We start from the raw sequence: 21,773 nt of genomic DNA, 5'->3' as shown, positions 1-21,773 counted from the left end.
CTTCAGTGGGAGCTTTTGTTCCCATTCAGGCAACTATAAGGGATTATTTCTGTAATGCAAGAGTAACACTAGAGATTTGTAAGTTATCCAGGATTATCATGCAAATGACCAGTGATATGACTGAGAAGGTTGAACCTGGTGTGGGATGAAGATACAAAAGCAATGGAGGACAGGAAGCTTCCCTTACAGAGGCATACAATTCAGTAGGGGACAACTAAATAAAAGTGCAAGGCAGTACAGGATCAAGAACAGAAAGAGTTGGGCAGATTGAGACCTACTATGGGAGTTTGGAGAAGATGGGGATTATTGGGTGACAACAGATCTGACGGGAAGAGAGCTGAGGTCAGAAAAGTAATGAGGAGCTGAGTGGTAATTGAAAGGTGAAATTACATATTTCCAGGTTAGTACTCTAGTGGGAATGGAGAGAAAGGCTGAATAATGTGCACACTCACAAACACACACATACACTGTTTTCTGCCAGGTATTATGCTCAGGAAGTCTCATACATTAGTTATGTGAGGTGATTATTTCATTTAATCTTTGTAACAACTCTATAAGATAGGTATTATTATCTCAGTTTTTTGGATGATAAGTCTCAGAGAGCTGAAGTGATTTGCCAAGATCCTAATTGTTTTAAGCAACAGAGCTAGAATTCAAACCTAAATCAGTCTAACTCCAAATCATAGCCTTATATAAAATATTGTACATAGTATAAAAAAGCATGAAGTAAAAGGTAACTCTCAGGTTTTGAATGTAGACTACTATGCATAAATAAGACATCTGGAAGTACCTATAGTAAAAGAAGAGAAAATATAGATGAAAAGCTGCTTTAAAAAGCACTTCATGAGTTTTAATTCCTTTATAGTAGTTTCTTATAAGAACAGTACCTTCTGTGTAATTCTGGACCCTCTTCTGTCCTCATATTTTGACTACTGCATTCGAATTTTGAGGAATAATTCTGACCAGATGGAGTCCCAAATTATAGGGTTCTTTTTGCTCTAGGAGAGATTTGTCTAGTGGAGATTCTTTTGAAGAATGCATGGTAAGGCTATAACTATTTGGACCAAATCACAATTATTTAGAATATCCTACTTTCCTTATTCAACAAACAATGTTGGATCACTTATTGAGTACATAAGGCCTTTTGGAATCTTTCCTCCTTCCTTTTGATCCGCTGTTCCCTTCCCATGGAAAGAGCCCTATTTTCTTTTTCTGCCCACTCTCTGCCCTATATACACATAAATAGATGAAATTCACTGATCATTTCAGACTCATCTCAAAAGAATACCTTCACTTCTGCCTATTTGAGAACTCTTAGAGTCATAAATAATTCTCTTTCTTTTATATCTAATCACTTAGCCAATCATTCTAACTCTCCTTTTAAATTTTATCTACCATCTAACTACCTCTTAATACTTTCAACCATTACCACCTGGGTCCACACCCCATCTTGGATAATTTCTTACCTGGATAATTACAATGGGTTCTTAACAGGTACCCTAACAGGTACCTCACCTCTCTAAGGTACCCTAACAGGTATCCTAACAGGTACCTTAACAGGTACCCTAACAGGTATCCTCACCTCTCTAAGGTTGATTTGTCATTCAAAAAACCAGGATGATTTTGTTAAATGCAAAAAATGCATAAATATCCTGCAATGGCTTTGGCACAAATCCTCCAATGGCTTTCCACTGCACTTAGAGTAAAATTCAAATTCCTTTGCATGGTCTGTAAGGCCATTCATGATGTGGTACCCCTGCTGCTTCCTCTTTATTTCCCAGCATTATTCCCCTTATTTATTTTGCCCCAGTTACAGTGGCCTTCCTCAGCTCATCAAAACCAGCAGGCACACTGTACCTCAAGGTCTTCACACTGCTCATCCATGTGTCTAGACTGTTCCTGCCCCATATATCCACATGGCTCTCGACTTGACTTTCTTCTGATCAGCAGTTAGCCTGCTGTGACCACTCTTTCTCAACAACCTAAGGCCATAAATCTCTAGCCTCGCCCCCCATCTTGTTTTATTCTTGTAACATTAAATACTGCCTAATATAGTATATTATATATTTATTACCTGTCTTCTCCAACCAGAGTGTAAGCTCTTTGTCAGGAAGGACTTTGCCTGTGTCAGTCACTGTTGCATCCCAAGTGCTCATAGCAATGCCTGACACTGGCATCCTGACTTGGCATCCTGACATTGGCATGCCTGACACTTGGCATCCCTACCCCCCTGCATCCCACCCCCAGCCCTTCTGTGGCCTCCAGGGATTCCAGAAAGGGCCCTGAGCACTTCTCCCCTTCCTACCATCCTCTTCAGCATTTTTTAGAAAGGGCTGTAGTGAGGAGCCAGAGAAGTACCTAGGCCTCTACTGTGCAGAGAATTATGGGCCAGAGAGAAATCGCTGACAGGGGCTGGACTTGGCTGGTATATCCCCTCCATGGCTGGAGGTGTCCTGTTCCTGGGTAGGTTAAGAAAAGAGTGAGTTATAGGCCTAGGAATGGACAGACAGACTTATCCAGCATCTGACTTTCTCTTTCCTCTTACTGTCCCAGGATGGCTGGCCTAGATGCCCCCTGTTCCTTCTCTCTAGGACCACCCCACTCCTCACCTACAAATCCCTCCTCAAGTTCAAGCACAGACTCCCTCATGAACACAGTTTTCCCTGGTACCTTATGGAGTCGGTGCTGGCCCTGCCTCCCTCTGTGACCTTCAGGGCAGGCTAACTCAGCTCCAGAGGGCACTTGGCCCCACTGCCCTCCCAGACTCTCCACTCATCTACTGAGGCATGTCTAGGTTATTTTCATATCTTGGCTCTTATGAGTAAAACTACACTAAACAAGACATATCTTTTCTGTATCCTGTTTTCATTTCCTTTGGATAAGAGAAGTGGGGTTGCTGGATCATAAATCAGTAGTGTTGATTTAGTGTAGTTGATACTATACATAACAATGAAATCTGAAAATGAAATAATGAAAACTATCCTGTTCACTATAGCTTCATAAAACAATAAAAAACTTAGGAATAAACTTAACCAAGGAAATGAAAGATCTATACAATGAAAACTGCAAGACTTTGATGAAAGAAATTGAAGAAGACAAATAATAAGTGGAAAGATATTCCATGTTCATGGATTAGAAGAAATAATATTTTTAAATGTCTATGAGCTTCCCTTGTTGGCTCAGCTGGTAAAGAATCCGCCTGCAATGTGGGAGACCTGGGTTCGATCCCTGGGTTGGGAAGATCCCCTGGAGAAGGGAAAGGCTACCCACTATAGTATTCTGGCCTGGAGAATTCCATGGACTGTATATCCACGGGGTTGCACAGAGTTGGACATGACTGAGCGACTTTCACTTCACTTCACATGCTACCCAAAGCCATCAATATATTTGATTCAATCTCTATCAAAATTCCAATGGCATTTTTCACAGAAACAGAAAAAAAAAATCTTAAAAATTTGTATGGAAACACAAAGATCCTAAATAGCTAAAGCAGGCCTGAGAACAAAGGTGAAGGACCCATTTCAAACAATATTTTGTGCTTGTGCTGTTGTGTCCAGCTCTTTGCAACCCCATGGACTATAGCCCACCAGGCTTCTCTGTCTGTGGAATTTTCCAGGCAAGAATACTGGAGTGGGTTGCCATTTCCTCCTCCAGGGAATATTCCTGACCCAAGGATCGAACCTGTGTCTCTTCCATCTCCTATATTAGCAGGCAGATTCTTTAGCACTGAGTCACCTGGGAAGCAAACAATATATAAAGCTATAATAATGAAAGCTGTAAAACAGATACATAGATCAATGAAAGAACTGAGAACTCAGAAATAAATCCCCTACATAGGTCAGCTAACATTTGACAAGGGAGTCAAGAACACTTCATTGGAAAAGGAAAATCTCTTCAAAAAAATGATACTGGGGAAACTGGATAAAGACATAAAGAAAAATGAAATTGGAGCTCTAGCTCACAGTACTTACAAAAATTAACTTAAAATGGATTAAAGTCTATTTAATACCTCATACCATAGAACTCCTAGAAGAAAACATAGGGAAGAAACTCTTAACATTGGTCCTAGCAGTAGGTTTTTGGCTATGACACCAAAGCACAAACAACAAAAATAAAAATCAACAAGTGGGACAACATCAAACTAAAAAGCACCAGCACAGAAAAAGTAACAACAAGGTGGAACGGCAACCTACAGAATGGGGGGAAATACTTGCAAACCACATACTGGATAAGAATTTAATAACCAAAATATATGAAGAACATACAACTCAATAGCACAAAAGAAAAAACAAAACCCTCAAACAACTCAATTAGAAAATGGGCCAAGAAATGGAATGGACACATTTTCCAAAGAAAATATACAAGTGACCAACAGGTATGTAAAATGTTGCTCAATCATCAGAGAAATGCAAATCAAAACTACAGTGAGATATCACCTCACATTTGTCAGAATGGCTACTGTGAAAAAGACAAGAAATAACAAGTGGTAGAGAAGACCTGGAGAAAAAGGGAACACTTGTGCACTGTAGATGCAAATGTAAATTGGTACAAACACTGCTGAAAAATGGATGGAGTTCCTCAAAAAATTAAAAATAGACCCAGCAATCCCAGTCCTGGGTATATATCCACAGGCAGGTTCTAACAGCAGGTAACTCATCTTTCCTGGCTGGGCATACACACAAAAATCTTAGTCCTTGAACCAGGGGAAACATGTAGGTTTCTCTTTCTCAATAGTCAAAATAAGTGGTAAGTAAGCCTTAGGTGAACAGTGCAAAGAAATAGAAGAAAGCAATAGAATGGGAAAGACTAGAGATATCTTCAAGAAAGTTGGAGATACCAAGGAACATTTCATGCAAAGATGGGCACAATGAAAGACAGAAACAGCAAAGATCTAACAGAAGCAGAAGAGATTAAGAAGAGGTGGCAAGAACAGACAGAAGAATTATACAAAAAAGGTCTTAATGACCTGGATAACCATGATGGTGTCACTCACCTAGAGCCAGACATCCTGGAGTGTGAAGTCAAGTGGGCCTTAGGAAGAATTGCTAAGAAGAAAGCTACTGGAGGAGATGGGAATTCCAGCTGAGCTATTTCAAATTCTAAAAGATGATGCTGCGAAAGTGCTGCACTCAATATGCCAGTCAGCAAATTTGGAAAACTCAGCAGTGGCCACAGGATTGGAAAAGGTCAGGTTTCATTCCAATCCCAAAGAAGGGCAATACCAAAGAATGTTCAAACTGCCATACAATTGCACTCACTTCACATGCTCAAAATCCGTCAAGCTATGCTTCAGCAGTACATGAACTGAGAAATTCCAGATGTACAAGCTGGATTTTAAAAAGGCAGAGGAACCAGAGGTCATATTGCCAACATCCATTGGATCAGAGAAAAAACAAAATTCCAGAAAAACATCTACTTCTGCTTCAGTGACTATGCTAAAACCTTTGACTGTGTGGATCACAACAAACTGGAAAATTCTTCAAGAGATGGGAATACCAGACCATCTTACCTATCTCCTAAGAAGCCTGTTTGGAGGATAAGAAGCAACAGTTAAAACTGGACAAGGAACAAGTTTTATTAAAGGCAAAATGAGGACTGTAGCCCAAGAGCTATTTCAGATAGTGCTGAGAAACCGCTGCACAGAGTCTGGGGAAAGGTCAGTGACTTTGGTGAAGGGCAAGTACATGTAATCAGGCACATGTATTTTGTTGAAAGTTGATGCTAGTCTCCTGAAAATTACTGCTAGTCACGAGGAGCAGATGTCACCATGAAGGGTTTTAGTGCTTTTCTAGCCACAAGGAGATGCAAGAATTGGGCTCATAAAATCTTCTGAAAATCTATCTGCAGACCTGTTCTGCCAGTTGTTCCCAGATCACACAGTGCCTCATTTCTATCTCCACCCTGAACGCCTTTCAGGGAATGTTGAAGGTCAGCAGCTGCAGCAGCTCATGATTTAATCCTTGTGGAGGCAGATGGCTAGTGCCAGTGTGTGGTTGGCATAACAACACCTACCTTATAGGGTTATCATGATAACTGAATCAAAATTAAACAATACATGCTTATAGGGTTATTCATATGTAAAAGTCTGGGAACAATACCTAGTACCCTGTAAGCACTTCACAAACACTGGCTATGAGAACACAGAAATAAGAGCAGGAAGCCCTAGTGGACGAAGGAAGATGCAGTTTAGAGGAAACTATATCTAAACCCAAAGAAAAATCTGACCTCAAAGTCTCAAGGAAATATTTAGGGTGTTTTTATGTTCTCTTTTGTCAAGAACTATTGTGATGCAACCTTCATGTTGTATTTGCTACAAAACATCAGTCTTCTTAGAGAGAAGCCTGATTTAAAAATGAGGTCAAAAGATTTAATAATGAAGCAGAATACATACAGGCGTGTGTACTTTCTTAGAAAGAAAATGGACTAAATGGAACCTGTTTCTATAAATCACTGAATTTGTAAAATAATCTGCAATTATTTACATATTTCCAGTAATACCTAAAGGGGGTCGTGGATGAAATTATTCTTTAAAAATCATTCCCACTCAAGTAATCTACTTGAAGTAGGTCATCCTGTTTCCTTTATTATTGAGCCAAGATTTCTGCAAGGACCATTTACTTCAGCTCCGCATTTTACCTGTATCTGGCTTATCTGTCTTGGCTATAGTTATAGTGAAACTTTCATCGATACTCACAAATCAGCCACAATTTCCCTGTGGCAATTTACAGCTGACTGCTACCTATAAGTTTTGCAGCAGAACCCACGTGAAAGTCCCTCCCTCTCAGCTTCGGGATCATCCCTCACCTCAGGTTAAGTCCTGATGAACAATCTGAAGAGCAGCATGTCAAAACCTATCACTTGCGTGCTCCTCTGGGTGATTGAGTCATGGCCTCACTGGTAAGGCCTTCTCTACCAAGTCCAGGTCTTAGGGCTCTGGCTCCAAGAACCAGCAGGGCGACAAGAGTAATTTTATAAATCACATAGGCGTGTTTTATGATAGGATCAGAAAAACCTGACTTTCTGAAAGTTTCTGTGTTTTTACACAATCACATGGCAACACTCAGCTGAACGTCCGAGATGCACCAAGTGTTAGAGCTGGAAGGAACAACTGCCATCATTGCTGTCAACTGATAACAACATTGCTGGATAGAGAGGTTGCTAAGTTAATGGGTTTCAATAATAGGTCTCAGAGCACCTCTTCAGTCTCTCAGCTCAGTGCTCTTCCTTACATCTTAGTCCCTCATGGTCATGTCCTTTTTTGTTTCATTATATAGTTAGATACGCATAACTGTAATTTAATAGATACTACCAAGGGATTGTATATGTGACAGTGTATGCACCCACCCCACAATGCTCATTTAAAAAAAAAGTTTTCATAAAATCTGAATTGAATGAAATATCATATAGGAGAAGGGTCTTATAAAACACTGCCAACTGCCAGCTAGGTAAGCTTGCCCCACAAGCACAGTCAAGGTTGTGAGCTGTGTTTAACATCCTGCTTTCCTGCGTTGAGCTGGTTGTCACGTGCTGTCAATGCCATCTGGATGCATTATAAGTGTGTGGTGATTTTGCAATAAACACACAGTAACTATAATGTAACCCAGAAGCAGAATGACCGGAAAAAAAAAAAAAAGGTCAACTTTTAAAATGAAATCTATCCTTACTTGAAATTTCAAGTTTAGAAATTCAAATATATTATAGATATCTGACATTAGTGACTGAACATGAAAAATTAAATAAAGAAAAGAGGTCATCTCCTAAACAGGTCAGAATGGACACACGCATACATACAGACATACATGCTCACTGGGGAGCCACCTTGCTCAGCTGGCAGGCTCCATGAATGACAGCCTGTGAGGGCAGCAGATGATACGGTCCATCTGTACTTTGCTCTCTTCATCATTCTGTCTCCAGAGCTTTTGTCTTCAGGCTTCCCTTTTCTTTTTAGCACCGGGCTTAGCATCCCTGCTTGGACCTGGTCCCTGATGCACCCTGGAATCTCACATTCAAGGGGCCAATACCTTACTCAGAAGGATGCTCCTGAGTCTCTGTATAGTCATTTGTATTATATACCAAGCTAGGACTTGGGCAAACCATCATCTAATGACCAAATTCCAAGAGAAAATGTGAAGTTTGAATTATTTTTAAAAAGAGCATGATTTTTCCTTTCAATTTGTCTGTAAAGACATACTTTTAACTTGTGGAAGTTCTTGCATGACCCTGCTTTTTGGCCAGAATGACCAATCCAATATATAAAATATTTCTAATATGAAAATTACTCTATTACATCCATGTATTATTAGACAGCTAAGATTCCTAAATTATACTGAAAAGCCCAATGCAGATAAGTATTTGACAAAGATATTGGAAGTAAAATTGGATTAGGGGTCAGGCATCTAAAAATATATCTATCTTGGGGTTAAGTTTCTTCATCTATACAGCTAAGGCATTGGGTTAGAATTTCTTTTATTCCTACACATTGGCTGCTTTGTCTCCTTCATCGGCCATAGTAATGTTAACCTAACTCTTCTTTCTCGTCCTCTTTAAAACACAAGTGAGGGATATTGACTTGAATTATCCAGGGAACTATTTAGATCTGAAATATAGTGAGGGCTAGCAAACACATCCCAAGTCGCCTTCTGGCTCTGAGAATGAATGGCTGAGTATAAAGCATGGATGATGAAGGACAGAGATACACTCCCAACAGTCAAAACAATGCTAAGAAAACTGCACTACAAGGAATTTAATCTTAAAACTAAATATTAATGATGTCATTACATTTTTCTCCAAAAAAGGAAGAGGAGGAAAGGAAGGACAGAAAGAAAGAAAGACGGAAGGTAGGAAGGAAGAAGTGAAAGAAAGAGGTCAGGCAGAAGGAAGGAAATACATGAGTGTCATTACACTCTTTTCCATCAGAGGAAATAATTAATAATAGTGCCAAAATCTGGGCTTCCCTGATGTTCTAGTGGTTAAGAATCTGCCTGCCAATGCAGGGGACACGGATTCAAACCCTGGTCCAGGAAGATCCCACGTGCTGTGGAGCAACTAAGCCCATGTGCCACAACTACTGAGCCAGTGCTCTACAGCCTGTGAGCTGCAACTGCTGAAGCCTGCAAGCCTAGAATCCGTGCTCCACAAGGGAAACCACTGCAGGGAGAAGCCTGGGCAGCACAATGAAGAGCAGCCCCTGATCACTGCAACTAGAGAAATGTCTGTGAAGCAACAAAGATCCAGCACAGCCAAAATAAATAATCTTAAAAAAAATTATAAACAAGTAATGCCCCAATTAAATAGAAAATCTCTCCTTCAACTATCAAAACATGCAAAGTTGAACCTCTGTTTTTCTTCATTTGTCAAAACAGATGCACTTTATTACCTTCAAAGTCCACATCTCCAACGAGTTTTGTCTTTCCTGTGATTGGATCATAGACATAGTTGATACCAACGTCGATTACAGCAGCACCTTCTTTAACCATATCCGATGTGATCAACTTTGGGATACCTAGAAGCAAAACAGAGTTGTAAAACACTGGGAAATACTTAAACTTTGTCCTTGAGCATAACAAAGATTTATACATCTGGTATTTTTGTTGTCATGGAAAGGTAGCACATGAGGGTATCGCTGGATGAAATCCTGCTAGGGTTTACCCTTCACCTTAGAGATTGCTTAGCAGACTTCAAATGGACCCAGCTTGAGCAGCTTCCTTTTGTATCTCATGTACTGTAAATAGCATGGGGAGATTATGGAGATAAAACAGGCTTCTGTTGAGGGTGAGTGCAGTGCAGTGAAAACAACCAGGAAGATGGAGGCAGAGACAAGGAAGTGAGGGAGGGAAGGAGGATAAAAAAGACAAAACGTGAAATGGTAATATTCATTTTTCTCAGGGTTGTGGTAAACTGTAAAGCGCTGTGCACAAAGTAGTATCTTATCATTTCCAAACATGAAAGGCTATCCTGCTTTGATTTTTCCTTGGTTTCTTTGATTCATCATGTCTGTATATAACTTGGAATGGTAAGAAACCGTACATTCTACTCAGTGTTTCTCCATTTGAATTTGAAAGATAGCTCTACAGAAATGTGATGTCACCATCTATTTTTTATAACTCTTTTCAAATTTTATTTCAGGTGCAACAGTACCAGCTAACAATAGCTAGTGCTCCATTTTTTTTTTTTTTTTTTTGCTATAAGTTAACAAATCATTCCTAAACTCAGTGTCTTAAACCAACAACTTATTATTATTTTCCACAGTTGTGTGAGTTGACTGAGCTCAGCTGGATGTATCTTCCTGGGGGTCTTTCACATAAATGGAGTCAATTAGTGGCTGCAGCTTGAAGCATCTCAACCTGTGACATCATTGGTTGTCCGAGGTGGTGCATTCACAGGCCTGCAGTTGAGCTCGTCTGGGGATGTTGACTAGAGCACATAGACGTGGCCTCTCCATACAGCTGGACTTCTCACAGCCCCACAGCTGGCTTCCAGGAGTGAGTGTTCCAAGTGGCAGCAAACAGAAGGCACCATTGCTTGAGGATGGAACCTGGAAACTAGCAGTGTTGCTTCTGTCATATTCTATTGGTCAGGCAGTGACAGAATCCACTTAGACTGAAAAGGAGGGGTAGAGACACCACTTCCTAATGGGAGAAGAATCAAAGAATTTGTGTCCATCTTTATTCCATCAGCATGCCTCTGGAGGACACTGTGTCTGGAATGTGATTTACTCATTTTCACACTACATCCCTTAACCAGAATAGGGGAATCTGTTTGGTATCATCAGAGGCTTTCTTCTATCATCTGAATATCCAGATGCTTTAACTGTCATCTTGTGACATATGATTTTTAGTGATAGTAAGAATTAAAAGGCTAAAAAGACAGTGCCAAAATAGATGCAGCTAGCTGACAAGGTTCCTCAGCCATACCAATGATACAACCAAGATGGTTATCAGTGCTTGAGAGATATTTTTTTCTTGCTTTCCTATCCTGTCCCAGAGAAGTTCTCCCTTTTTATCAGTTCTAGAGGGTCAGACACTACTGAGCGACTTCACTTTCATGTTTCACTTTCATGCATTGGAGAAGGAAATGGCAACCCACTCCACTGTTCTTGCCTGGAGAATCCCAGGGACGGGGGAGCCTGGTGGGCTGCCATCTATGGGGTCACACAGAGTTGGACACAACTGAAGCAACTTAGCAGTAGCAGCAGCGGCAGCATAGATATTGAGTAATGCTCCAAATAAAGTAATAAAATCCTGTATATTCTTGGCAGCCAATAGAAAAAGAAACCATAAGTGATTATGGCAGCAGGAAATATTTTAAAAATTAAAATGACAATGAAGTAGTTATTAAAATCCAGCTACTATGATTTTGGGAAAGATCCAGATCTCCCTTTCAATTAGGACCATTCAATACAGTATCTCAATGAATATCAATTGGCAGTGGTCAAATACACAGTTTTCCAAAGCGAGGGAAATGTGAGCTTGATTTTAATTCTCAGGAAAATTACAAAATGGAAAACAACTGAATGCATTCTTTTTTTTTTTTTCTGATGATGATGTTACATATGTCCATTGCAGAAAATGTCAAAAATATCTAAAAGGTTAAGCTGAAACAAAAATCACTATAATCTTGCCATCCAAAGATAATAAGTGTATTTTATTGTATTTGTTTCTAGGATTTCAAAATGTTTCTTCATTAGCTATAAAAGCCTATAAAAAGATATATAGTTTTGTTTGTATTGTGCCTCATTGCTTATCTTTGAATTAAAATTAAATTGTAAGCATTTTCCTATTTCATCAATTATTTAAAATTTAAAAAACACATGAAATAATTTATTATATAAATTACCATAATAAGTTATTCATTCCTGCAGTCTTTTCAATACTTTGCTATCATAAATAATGCAGTGATGATCATTTGTGTTCAGGAAACTATGATGATTTCTTATCTGCAGCAGCAAGTTTGACAGTTTTTCACTGAACCCTTATGATGGGATTCAGTGAAACATGATGGAAAAACATGGGTTGAATAAAAGCTCTCAATGGTAGAGTCATGACTGATTAAATAATACATTCTGAAACAGTTTATCAATGCATCTATAAGAAGGTCTCTTGAGGTCTTCCATGAAAAGTATCTTTCAGTGCCACTTTAAAATTTTGTGAGAACTTGGAAGAATGCATTGGCATCTCAATAGTTATTTTATCTTTGTCGTCCTCCAGGTCCATTTTCCACCCTTCTCTGCTCTACTTTATGGCAGGGATGGGACTGATTCTTACAGAGGTCTTGTGTATTTCATCTTTCTCTCTCTCGGAACCCTGTCACAGCCATGAGAACAAATACAAGCCTCCCTGCTGGCAGATCCAAATCCTGTGGAAGAGAGCTGAGTCGTTTCAGGGAAGCCATCCTAGACCAGCCATCTACCCAACCAACAGCTGAAGGCAGATGTTTGAACAAGCCAAGTCATGGTCAGAATATTTGAGCTAAGGTCACCATAATTGACCAGCTGAACCAGACTCAGGAGAAATTTATTTTAAAGGGTGGTTGTTTAAATTGACTGAGTTTGGGGGTGTTTGGTTGTTTTTTAATACAGCAAAAGCTGCATAATCCATATTAGTAAATGACACAAAATTGGACAGAATAGCTAGTAGGTAGCTACTTTGGAATAGTGGACTATCAATAGCAGTAAGAATTTGAAAGAGGTTCTGTATATAATTCTGACCAGCTGGCTGTACTTGATTAAAAACTCACTAAAAACTATTAGGTTGTTCCAAGACAAATAATGTCCAGATACAGGGATGTAATGTTTTCCACTATATTTTCAGCAGACTCTCTCTGAAAATGTTGGTTGTATTCTGGAGGCTGATCTCAAGACGAATGTTGAGAATGGATCTGGAAATCATGTCATATGGAACAAGTGCTATCAAACTAGTTGGTTCAACTGTTTATCCATCAGGTTGTGACAAGAAGAAAAAGTTTATGCCACAATGTAAATCAACTATATCAGTAAACAACCTTTTAAATTAAGCTATCTTTATTTTTTCATAGAAAGAATTTTTCAATGATAGCAATATGTTGATTTCTTTTTTTTTTAATTTTGGCAGGGCTGGGTCTTCTTGCCTTGTGCAGACACTTTGTTGCAGCACCTGGGCTTCTCTACTTGCAGCATATGCTGCAACTAGTTGTCCCATGACATGTAGGATCTTAGTTCCCTGACCAGGGATTGAACTCTTGTCCTCTGTATTGGCAGGCAGATTCTTAACCACTGGACCATGAGGGAAGTCCCAGTATGCTGATTTATATTCTGCCACAGCTCTTTATATTGATGTGGATCTATAACTTATAGTTCCCAAAGGGTAAGGAACAGCCATGGGTCAGTATTGGTCAATACATTGAATATCTCTGAAACAGAGGAATGGTTGAATAAACTCAAGTTGCCTTTCTCAGGGGGAAAAAACCCCTAAAAACTAAAAATAATCAAAACCCAATAATTGTGTCTTCAATGTGTTAAACTATATAGGGAGTTGATTTACTTTATATATTTTCAGAAGGAAGAATGAAGGGACAAGGAAAGGAATAGATTTTAGCTCAAAATCGGAGAATATTTTAATAATAATAAGCCACAAAGAGAAATCCTGTCCTTATTCCCTATTAGAAATGTTCACAATTGGGTAAAGATGAGATTGAATTGGGAAAGTGAATGATGCTTTCAAATTTTATGATTTAAAGATTCTCTTTTGTCTAATTAAAATAATGTTTTTCTTTCTTCTCTCAAGTAATTCATTTCTGAACCCTTGCAGACTTCTGACCCTGCCATTCTGCTAAACGAAAGAAATAATACAAATTGTACTTAACAGTTGAAATGATAACAAATAGGCATATATGATGCCTGCTTCAGATGTGTTAGATAAGTGGCCCACTGACATTGTTGTCTCGTAGAGACAAATGACTGGAAGTAAAGTTGTTCATTAACTGTACCTTAAAAGACACTGGAAGAAATTTCTTAAACATGAGGTATTTGGTTCCCCAAATGAACAAATGCAATAAATTAAATTATTATCATTTGATAAAGTGGAACATTAAAAACTATTTAAACATTTGGAAAAGACTTTCAGTTTAGTTCAGTTCAGTCACTCAGATGTGTCTGACTCTTTGCGACCCCATGGACTGATTTTAGATATTAGTCTAAAAAAAAAGACTTCAGATAATAGTAGAATGTGAAGTCAGAAAAATTTTTGTTTTTTTGTTAAAGTTGAAAATGAACAGTAGGTTCAAGTGAACATTTCCTATGAGCTTTTTCTTTTTGATGTGATAGTTCCATAGAAACCTATCCTTAATTCTTATATAATTTGAAGTCTCAAGCATTATGTGTGAGAACCAAAACCATCCACATCCACATAACTTACTCTATATATTAACATAACTTTATTATTTCATTATCTTTATCAATGCAACTTTATTACTCTAAGAAACTCTTGCTCAGAAAGATAAAAGTTGTAAGCAATTTTATTGTCTCAAGAACACATCAAAAGGCTTATTTTAATTAACATCAAACTGATATCTCAACAGATAGTATCAAAATTTTTGAGACTCTTGGAAATCCTTGCTTTAAATCCTCTCCTTGTTGTGTCTTCAATCCTAAACTTTTATATTATGATCTTTACCTAATCCTACTGAAAATCTCTTATTATGAGACTTGCCTTAAAACAAACTTTATGCTTAATCTCTTGCAACCCTATGGACTGTGGCCCACTAGGCTCCTCTATCCATGGGATTCTTGAGGCAAGCATTCTGGAGTGGGTTGCCATTTCCATTTCCAGGGGATCTTCCCCATCCAAGAATCAAACCCACATCTCCTGCATTGCAGGCAGATTCTTTACTATCTGAGCCACCAGGGAAACCCCCAAAACAAACTTCAACATATCCAAAATGTTCCAACTTTGCTTCTACACCCTAAGATGTTACTAAGGTAAAGTAGCTCACTGGGGCTGGTGGCGGGGGTGGTGGCGGGGGATGCGATTTCTGATTTGTGGAATTTGGTGATTCCTGTGGTATACGTATTCCTGTCATGGCTGACTTCAAGTTACCACGCTGACATCACTGAACATGGAATTGGGAAGAGATGTTCAGAATCCTTCTCAGGCTAATAAGAGTTAGCTCCAGCACCCCACGGCCTCTAAGGGACTGTCAAGATAGTGTTCTCCCATGTTTCTCTAACCTAAACTCAGATTTGTCTTATTGATGGATTGTTTGGAATAACATCTGGGGGAAACCAGTGTTCAACAATACTGGGGATCTGTGAAAATCTAATCAAGAACTTCCCTTGGGGGAGGTGGGAGGGGGGGTTCAGGATTGGGAACACATGTACACCCGTGGCAGATTCATGTTGATATATGGCAAAACCAATACAATATTGGAAAGTAATTAGCCTCTAATTAAAATAAATAAATTTAAATTAAAAAAAAAAAGAACTTCCCTTGGCATGGTCTACGACCTCAAGTTGGAACCATGGTTGCCTCTTTGGCCCTTTGAGCCTCTTGCTGGTGCAGGGAGCTGTTGGCCTCCGTGACTGGGATGATGAGGTAAGTCTTGCATTGAGTCCCAACTCTGATTTCTTTTCTTTAAAGGTCCCCAAATGCTGAGTTTATTTTGTCTTCTTTAAATAAGAAATTCATTTTAGGAATCCTTTGATTATATGTTCAGTTAAATAACTTTTATCTTTGGTAGAAGTCAGTGCTATTACTTACAACACAATTTGTCTCTATCGCTGTTATCTTTTGTTGTATATCTACAAAGGAAGAGTTCACAGGGAGGGGATGTGGGTAAGGTAGATAAACCCACTACTCGAACTGACCCTGAAGACTGAAAAATTCAGAAAGTGTCTTTTGAATTTTGGAAAATCCTATGGATAAGTTTTGCCTCAGATCACTTGTTCCCCTGGCTAAGATGGTAAAAAAATCTGCATGCAGTGCAGGAGACCTGGGTTCGATCCCTAGGTCAGGAATATCCTCTCAAGAAGGGAATGGCTACCCACTCCAGTGTTCTTGTCTGGAGAATTCCATAGACAGAGGAGCCTGGCAGGCTTACAGCCCGTTGGACCACAAAGGGTTGGATACGACTGAAGTGATTTAGCATTAGCACGGCATCCCAAATATCCACTGTTCTGCATTTTTTTTTTTAATGTTTCAGAGGGAGTATCTGAGGCCTTCAGATTCCAAAATTGTTCCCTTAAAATATGTCTTCACCAAGGCAAACAAAAAGTGAAAAACTAAAAATGATCTCTTTTAGAGTCTTCCAAGTCTTAGTACTTTCTTCAGTTTAATAAGGAGCTCATGGTCTGAGCCACAGTCAGCTCCCGGTCTTGTTTTTCCTGACTGTATAAAGCTTCTCCATCTTTTGCTGCAAAGAATATAATCAATCTGATTTCAGTGTTGAGCATCTGGTGATGTCCATGTGTAGAGTTTTCTCTTGTATTGTTGGAAGAGGGTGTTTGCTATGACCAGTGCGTTCTCTTGGCAAAACTCTCTTAGCCTTTGCCCTGCTTCATTCCATATTCCAAGGCCAAATTTGCCTGTTACTCCAGGTGTTTCTTGACTTCCTACTTTTGCATTCCAGTCCCCTATAATGAAAAGGACATCTTTTTTGGGTGTTAGTTCTAAAAGGTCTTGTAGGTCTTCATAGAACCGTTCAACTTCAGTTTCTTCAGCGTTACTGGTTGGGGCATAGACTTGGATTACTGTGATATTGAATGGTTTGCCTTGGAAACGAACAGAGATCATTCTGTCATTTTTGAGATTGCATCCAAGTACTGTGTTTCAGACTCAGTCGTTTTTGAGATTGCATCCAAGTACTGTGTTTCAGACTCACGTTGACCATGATGGCTACTCCATTTCTTCTAAGGGATTCCTGCCCACAGTAGTAGATATAATGGTCATCTGAGTTAAATTCACCCATTCCAGTCCATTTTAGTTCCCTGAGTCCTAGAATGTCGACATTCACTCTTGCCATCTCTTGTTTGACCACTTCCAATTTGTCTTGATTCATGGACCTGACATTCCAGGTTCCTATGCAATATTGCTCTTTACAGCATCATACCTTGCTTCTGAGATGGCTGGATGGCATCACCAACTCGATGGACGTGAATTTAAGTGAACTCCAGGAGATGGTGATGGACAGGGAGGCCTGGCGTGCTGCGATTCATGGGGTTGCAAAGAGTCAGACACGACTGAGCGACTGAATTGAACTGAAGTCTTAGTATAAATCAAATAGCTCTTATCTTATTGTTTATCTTCCCCTAACTTAAGTTTCTCCACTTCCTCTGACTTGTTCCTTTTACCTCCTGACTGGCTAGAAAAATCTCCAAAGTACAATTACTTCAAAAAATTAACCACCCCTCCCCTCACCATCAGAAACAGGGAAAATTGCATTGTTTTAAGGTCTAGTCTCATACTGAGCCAAAAAGCCAAGTGATAAAATTTGCAGAGGAATTAGAAATAGTTTTAGGAGTCAATAATCCAGTATCCCCAAGTGTATATCAAATAGTACATATGTGTTCTATTATGAAAGAGTTGGATGGAAAGATAGGATTCAAAGAACCCAATCTGCATAAGAAATCAGAAGAATTTAGAAAAGTTGTGTATATTAGACAAGGTCTTTTGGAAACTATCCCCTCCTGTGAGCTTAGATTGAATGCTGATTCTGTCTTCCAAGCAAAGAAAGGAACCATCCACTGGAGAATTCAGAGACAAGTTCTTTAATACCTTTAGACAGTTCTCATTAACTCCTGCTGCAGATGTAATGAGCTTTCTGCTAACTTTTTGCCAATACTTTTAAGCCTGAAATAGAAAGTTTAATACAGTAGAAAAATTTAGAATTTAAAATCTATAATTTAAAACATTCTAGAAAAACTAGACTGGAATAATAGACCCATTGACAGACATCCAGAACTTTACTGAGCGTTTTTAAAAGAACATGAGAACAAAGACAGAATAAGACTCAGATAAAACAATTAGACACTCCCTATGAGGAAGAAGAGGAGGAGGAAAAGGAATCAAATGCCCAGTCTCTCATTTTATCTTTGAATATTCACAAGGAGAATTTTCTCATAATGTTAAAAGGCAACCTTTTGCTTGATCTGGGCACTACTTTATTAGTCTTAAACTTTGCTATTTAATTCAACATCTCCCTTGGAGTAAACAGACCACTCAGGTGGTGGGTGTTTAAGAATACTCAGACATTCCACATGTCCTGGCTGAGAGCAGAAGTGCAGTCTTGGCTCCTCAGTGACCCCACACTTGCTAATTTGATAGTGACAGTTGTATGCTGAAAGCGGAATTATCAACAAATTAAGTGATTTCTTGATAGTCTCTTTCCTGAAAACTCTGAGGACTTCCTATTCATAATGAGGTATCAACTAATTGGCATATTAACTTAGACTTACTGTGTCTAAATCAAGTTCAAATTTAAGATTTCAAAGAAATGCTAGAGTTTTTGTGGGTAACACTTCTATAATATTGGCGGCATTAATAGGACTGAACCTCTATCTAAACCTCTATCTAGTGAGAAAAGCACTTGTATTGAGATGTTCTTAAGTTTTAGTGAGTTTCACCTGGGGAGCTTGTTAGACTGCCTGTGTCCTGAGTCAGCAGGCCAGATATGGTCCAGGACTCTGCATTTTAACCCTTCTTCAGGTGACTCCGATACATAATATTCTCTTAAAGCACAAGCTAAAGACGGACCAAAACTAATAGAAAATGGACTGGTTCTTAAAACTCCTGTCCTTCTAGGTAAAAACACCAATGGGTTGAGGATATAGAATCATTCAGAATCTTAGATCCATAAATAGAATATTCATTCCCCAGTTCCCTGTAGCAGCAACCTCAAATTCTGTTTTATCCTTGTGCCTCCTGAGACAATGTTTTAGTTTAGATCTGCATTTTGTTTTCTTTAGTGTCCTTTCTGTACTGTTAATCATAATCGACTATTATGATTTCTTTTAGATCATAATAATCAATACTTATTGGCCTCTGGAAATATCAACAATATACATATCTGGGCTATTGTTATGCCTAGGAGTTTACTAAGTCATCCTAATACTTTTTCAAAATCCTCTATCAGGACCTAAACAATCTGAAATTTTCCTGTAATTATATTCTTATCATTCAAAGGAAGATTTGCAGAAGAACATATATTTTAGAAGATGTGAATCAGAAACTGAATTTTAAGTTTCTAAAAATTCAAAATACTTTTAGGCTATGCTGGACTATCAGCAGATTTACTTCCTCAAGTAAATAGGTAATAAGAAACATTACAAGTACAATACAATAGCTGTTAGATTTTATATAAATATTTGTTATTGCAAACTCCCTCCTTTATATTTAGCAATTTTCAAAACTCTCATATCAGTTCTTTAAATTCCTAATAAAACATATCAACTCTATATTCTAGGATATTCAGTAACATGAAATTTCATTGTTGCACACTTATAATATCATCATTAAAAATTTCTAGCATTGTTTTTGCTATGCATATGTTTATGCATAGCAAAAACAATCTTGAGAAACAACAGAGCTGTAAGAATCACCCTACCTGATTTCAGGCTATACTAGAAAGTTACAGTAATCAAATCAGCCTGGTATTGACACAAAAACAGACATGTAGATCAATGAACAGATTAGAGAGCCCAGAAATAAACCCATGCACTTACATTCTATTAGTCTATGGCAAAGGAGGCAAGAATATATAATGGAGAAAAGACAGTCTCTTCAATAAATGGTGCTGGTAAAACTGGACAGCTACACATAAGAGAATGAAATCAGAACATTCTCTAACACCATATATAACAATAAACTCAAAATGAACTAAAGACTTCAGTAAAAACAACAACTTATTAAGACCTAAATTTAAGACCAAAAACCATAAAACTCCTAGAGGAAAATGTAGGCAGAACACTCTGACATAAATTGTAGTAATATTTTTTGGATCTGTCTTCTAAAGCAAAGCAAATAAAAGCAAAAATAAACAAAAGGGACCTAATTAAACCCAAAATATTTTGCACAGTAAAGGAAACCATTAACAAAAAAAACCCAAACCTACTCAATGGAAGAAAATATTTGCAAATGATATGACTGATAAGGAGTTAATATCCAACATACATTAAAGAGCTCATATTAATGCATATTAATACAGCTTAACATAAAACAATTAAACAGTGGGCAGAAAACCTGAATATATATACATTTTTCCAAAGGGCCATGAAGATAGTAGCCAACAGGCACATGAAAAGATGTTCAACATCACTAAACATTAAGGAAAGGCAAATGGAAACAACAGTGAGATATCACTTCACACCTGTCAGAATGGCTATCGTAAAATGAACACAGATAACAAATTGTTGGCAAGATGTGTAGAAAAGGGAATTTTGTACATTGTTTGTGGGAATGTAATTGATGCAGCCACTGGGGAAACAGAATGGAAGTTTTTCAAAAAATTAAAAATAGGACCAGCAGTTACACTCCTGGGTTTATGTCTGGAAAAAGCAAAAACACTAATTTGAAAGGATAACACACCCCAATGTTTATACCAAAATTATTTACAATTGTCAAGATATGGAAGGAACATAAGTGTCTATCAACAGGTGAATGGATAAAGAAGATGTGATACACACACACACACACTGGAATAATACTCAGCCATAAAAAAAGAATAAAATTTTGTCATTTGTAGTAATACGGATGGATTTGGAGAGTATTATGCTAAGTGAGATACTTCAAAAGGGTAAGACAAATACTGTATGATACTGGATTTATGTGTGAAATCTAAAAAATACAACAAACTTGTGAATACAACAAAAAGAAAGCAGAAATAAATATAGAGAACAAACTAGTGGTTACCAGTGAGGAGAAGCAAGGGGGAGGGACAATATAGGGGTAGGAGAGTAAGAGGTACACACTGTAGAAAATAAGCTACAGGGATACATTGTACGGCACAGAGAAAATAACCAATATGTTATAATAACAATAAATGGGGTGTAACCTTTAAAAATAAATTAATTTTTTAAAAATTCTAACTTAAAAATAAAAATACATACTAAAGCCTGAGATAGGTTTATGGAGGTCACATAAGGGATCACAAAATAACAGATTTGAAATAGCCTAATAAACATATAACCTTTGAAATAATGTGATTCTGTGTAGACCATCCATTCGTTAGTCTGCTTATCAATAAAAGAGATTTCACTCACAACAGGGAAATCTTAGGTGAATTAAAATCTTACTAAATTTTCTGATGAGAATGCTGCCGATGCTGCTGCTGCTGCCGCCGCCAAGTCACTTCAATCGTGTCTGACTCTGTGTGACCCCATAGACGGCAGCCCACCAGGCTCCTCTGTCCCTGGGATTCTCCAGGCAAGAACACTGGAGTGGGCTGCCATTTCCTCCTCCAATGCATGAAAGTGAAAAGTGAAAGTGAAGCCGCTCAGTCTTGTCTGACTCCTAGCGACCCCATGGACTGCAGCCCACCAGGCTCCTCTGTTCATGAGATTTTCCAGGCAAGAGTACTGGAGTGGGTTGCCATTGCCTTCTCCACTAATGAGAATAGTTCACTCTAAAATAATTCTCCCAATTATTTTTGAAATTTGCATTCATAAAGACCTTTTGTTTCTGTCAGAAATAACTTCATAGATGGATTAATTCACTTGGGGTTAAAAAAAAAAAAATCATAAGCCTATCTCCATAAACCTATCTCAGGCTTTAGTATGTAATTTTATTTATAAGTTAGAATTTTTAAAA

General features: G+C 38.3%; 1 protein-coding gene across 5 annotated transcripts in view; it reads right to left on the bottom strand.

Annotated features, from left to right (window-relative positions):
* The window catches only part of MTHFD2L (methylenetetrahydrofolate dehydrogenase (NADP+ dependent) 2 like), a 151,884-nt gene that overhangs the window by 23,438 nt on the left and 106,673 nt on the right, over window positions 1-21,773 (bottom strand). For all 5 annotated transcript variants that reach the window (XM_024993325.2, NM_001206095.4, XM_024993327.2 and 2 more), the window contains one exon: window positions 9,377-9,502. In XM_024993325.2, the coding sequence (XP_024849093.1) occupies window positions 9,377-9,502 (126 nt within the window). The remainder of the gene's footprint in view (window positions 1-9,376; window positions 9,503-21,773) is intronic.

This window comes from Bos taurus, chromosome 6 (genome assembly GCF_002263795.3).
Source record: "Bos taurus isolate L1 Dominette 01449 registration number 42190680 breed Hereford chromosome 6, ARS-UCD2.0, whole genome shotgun sequence".
NCBI lineage: Eukaryota > Metazoa > Chordata > Mammalia > Artiodactyla > Bovidae > Bos > Bos taurus.
This window is presented reverse-complemented; position numbering and strand designations above follow the sequence as displayed.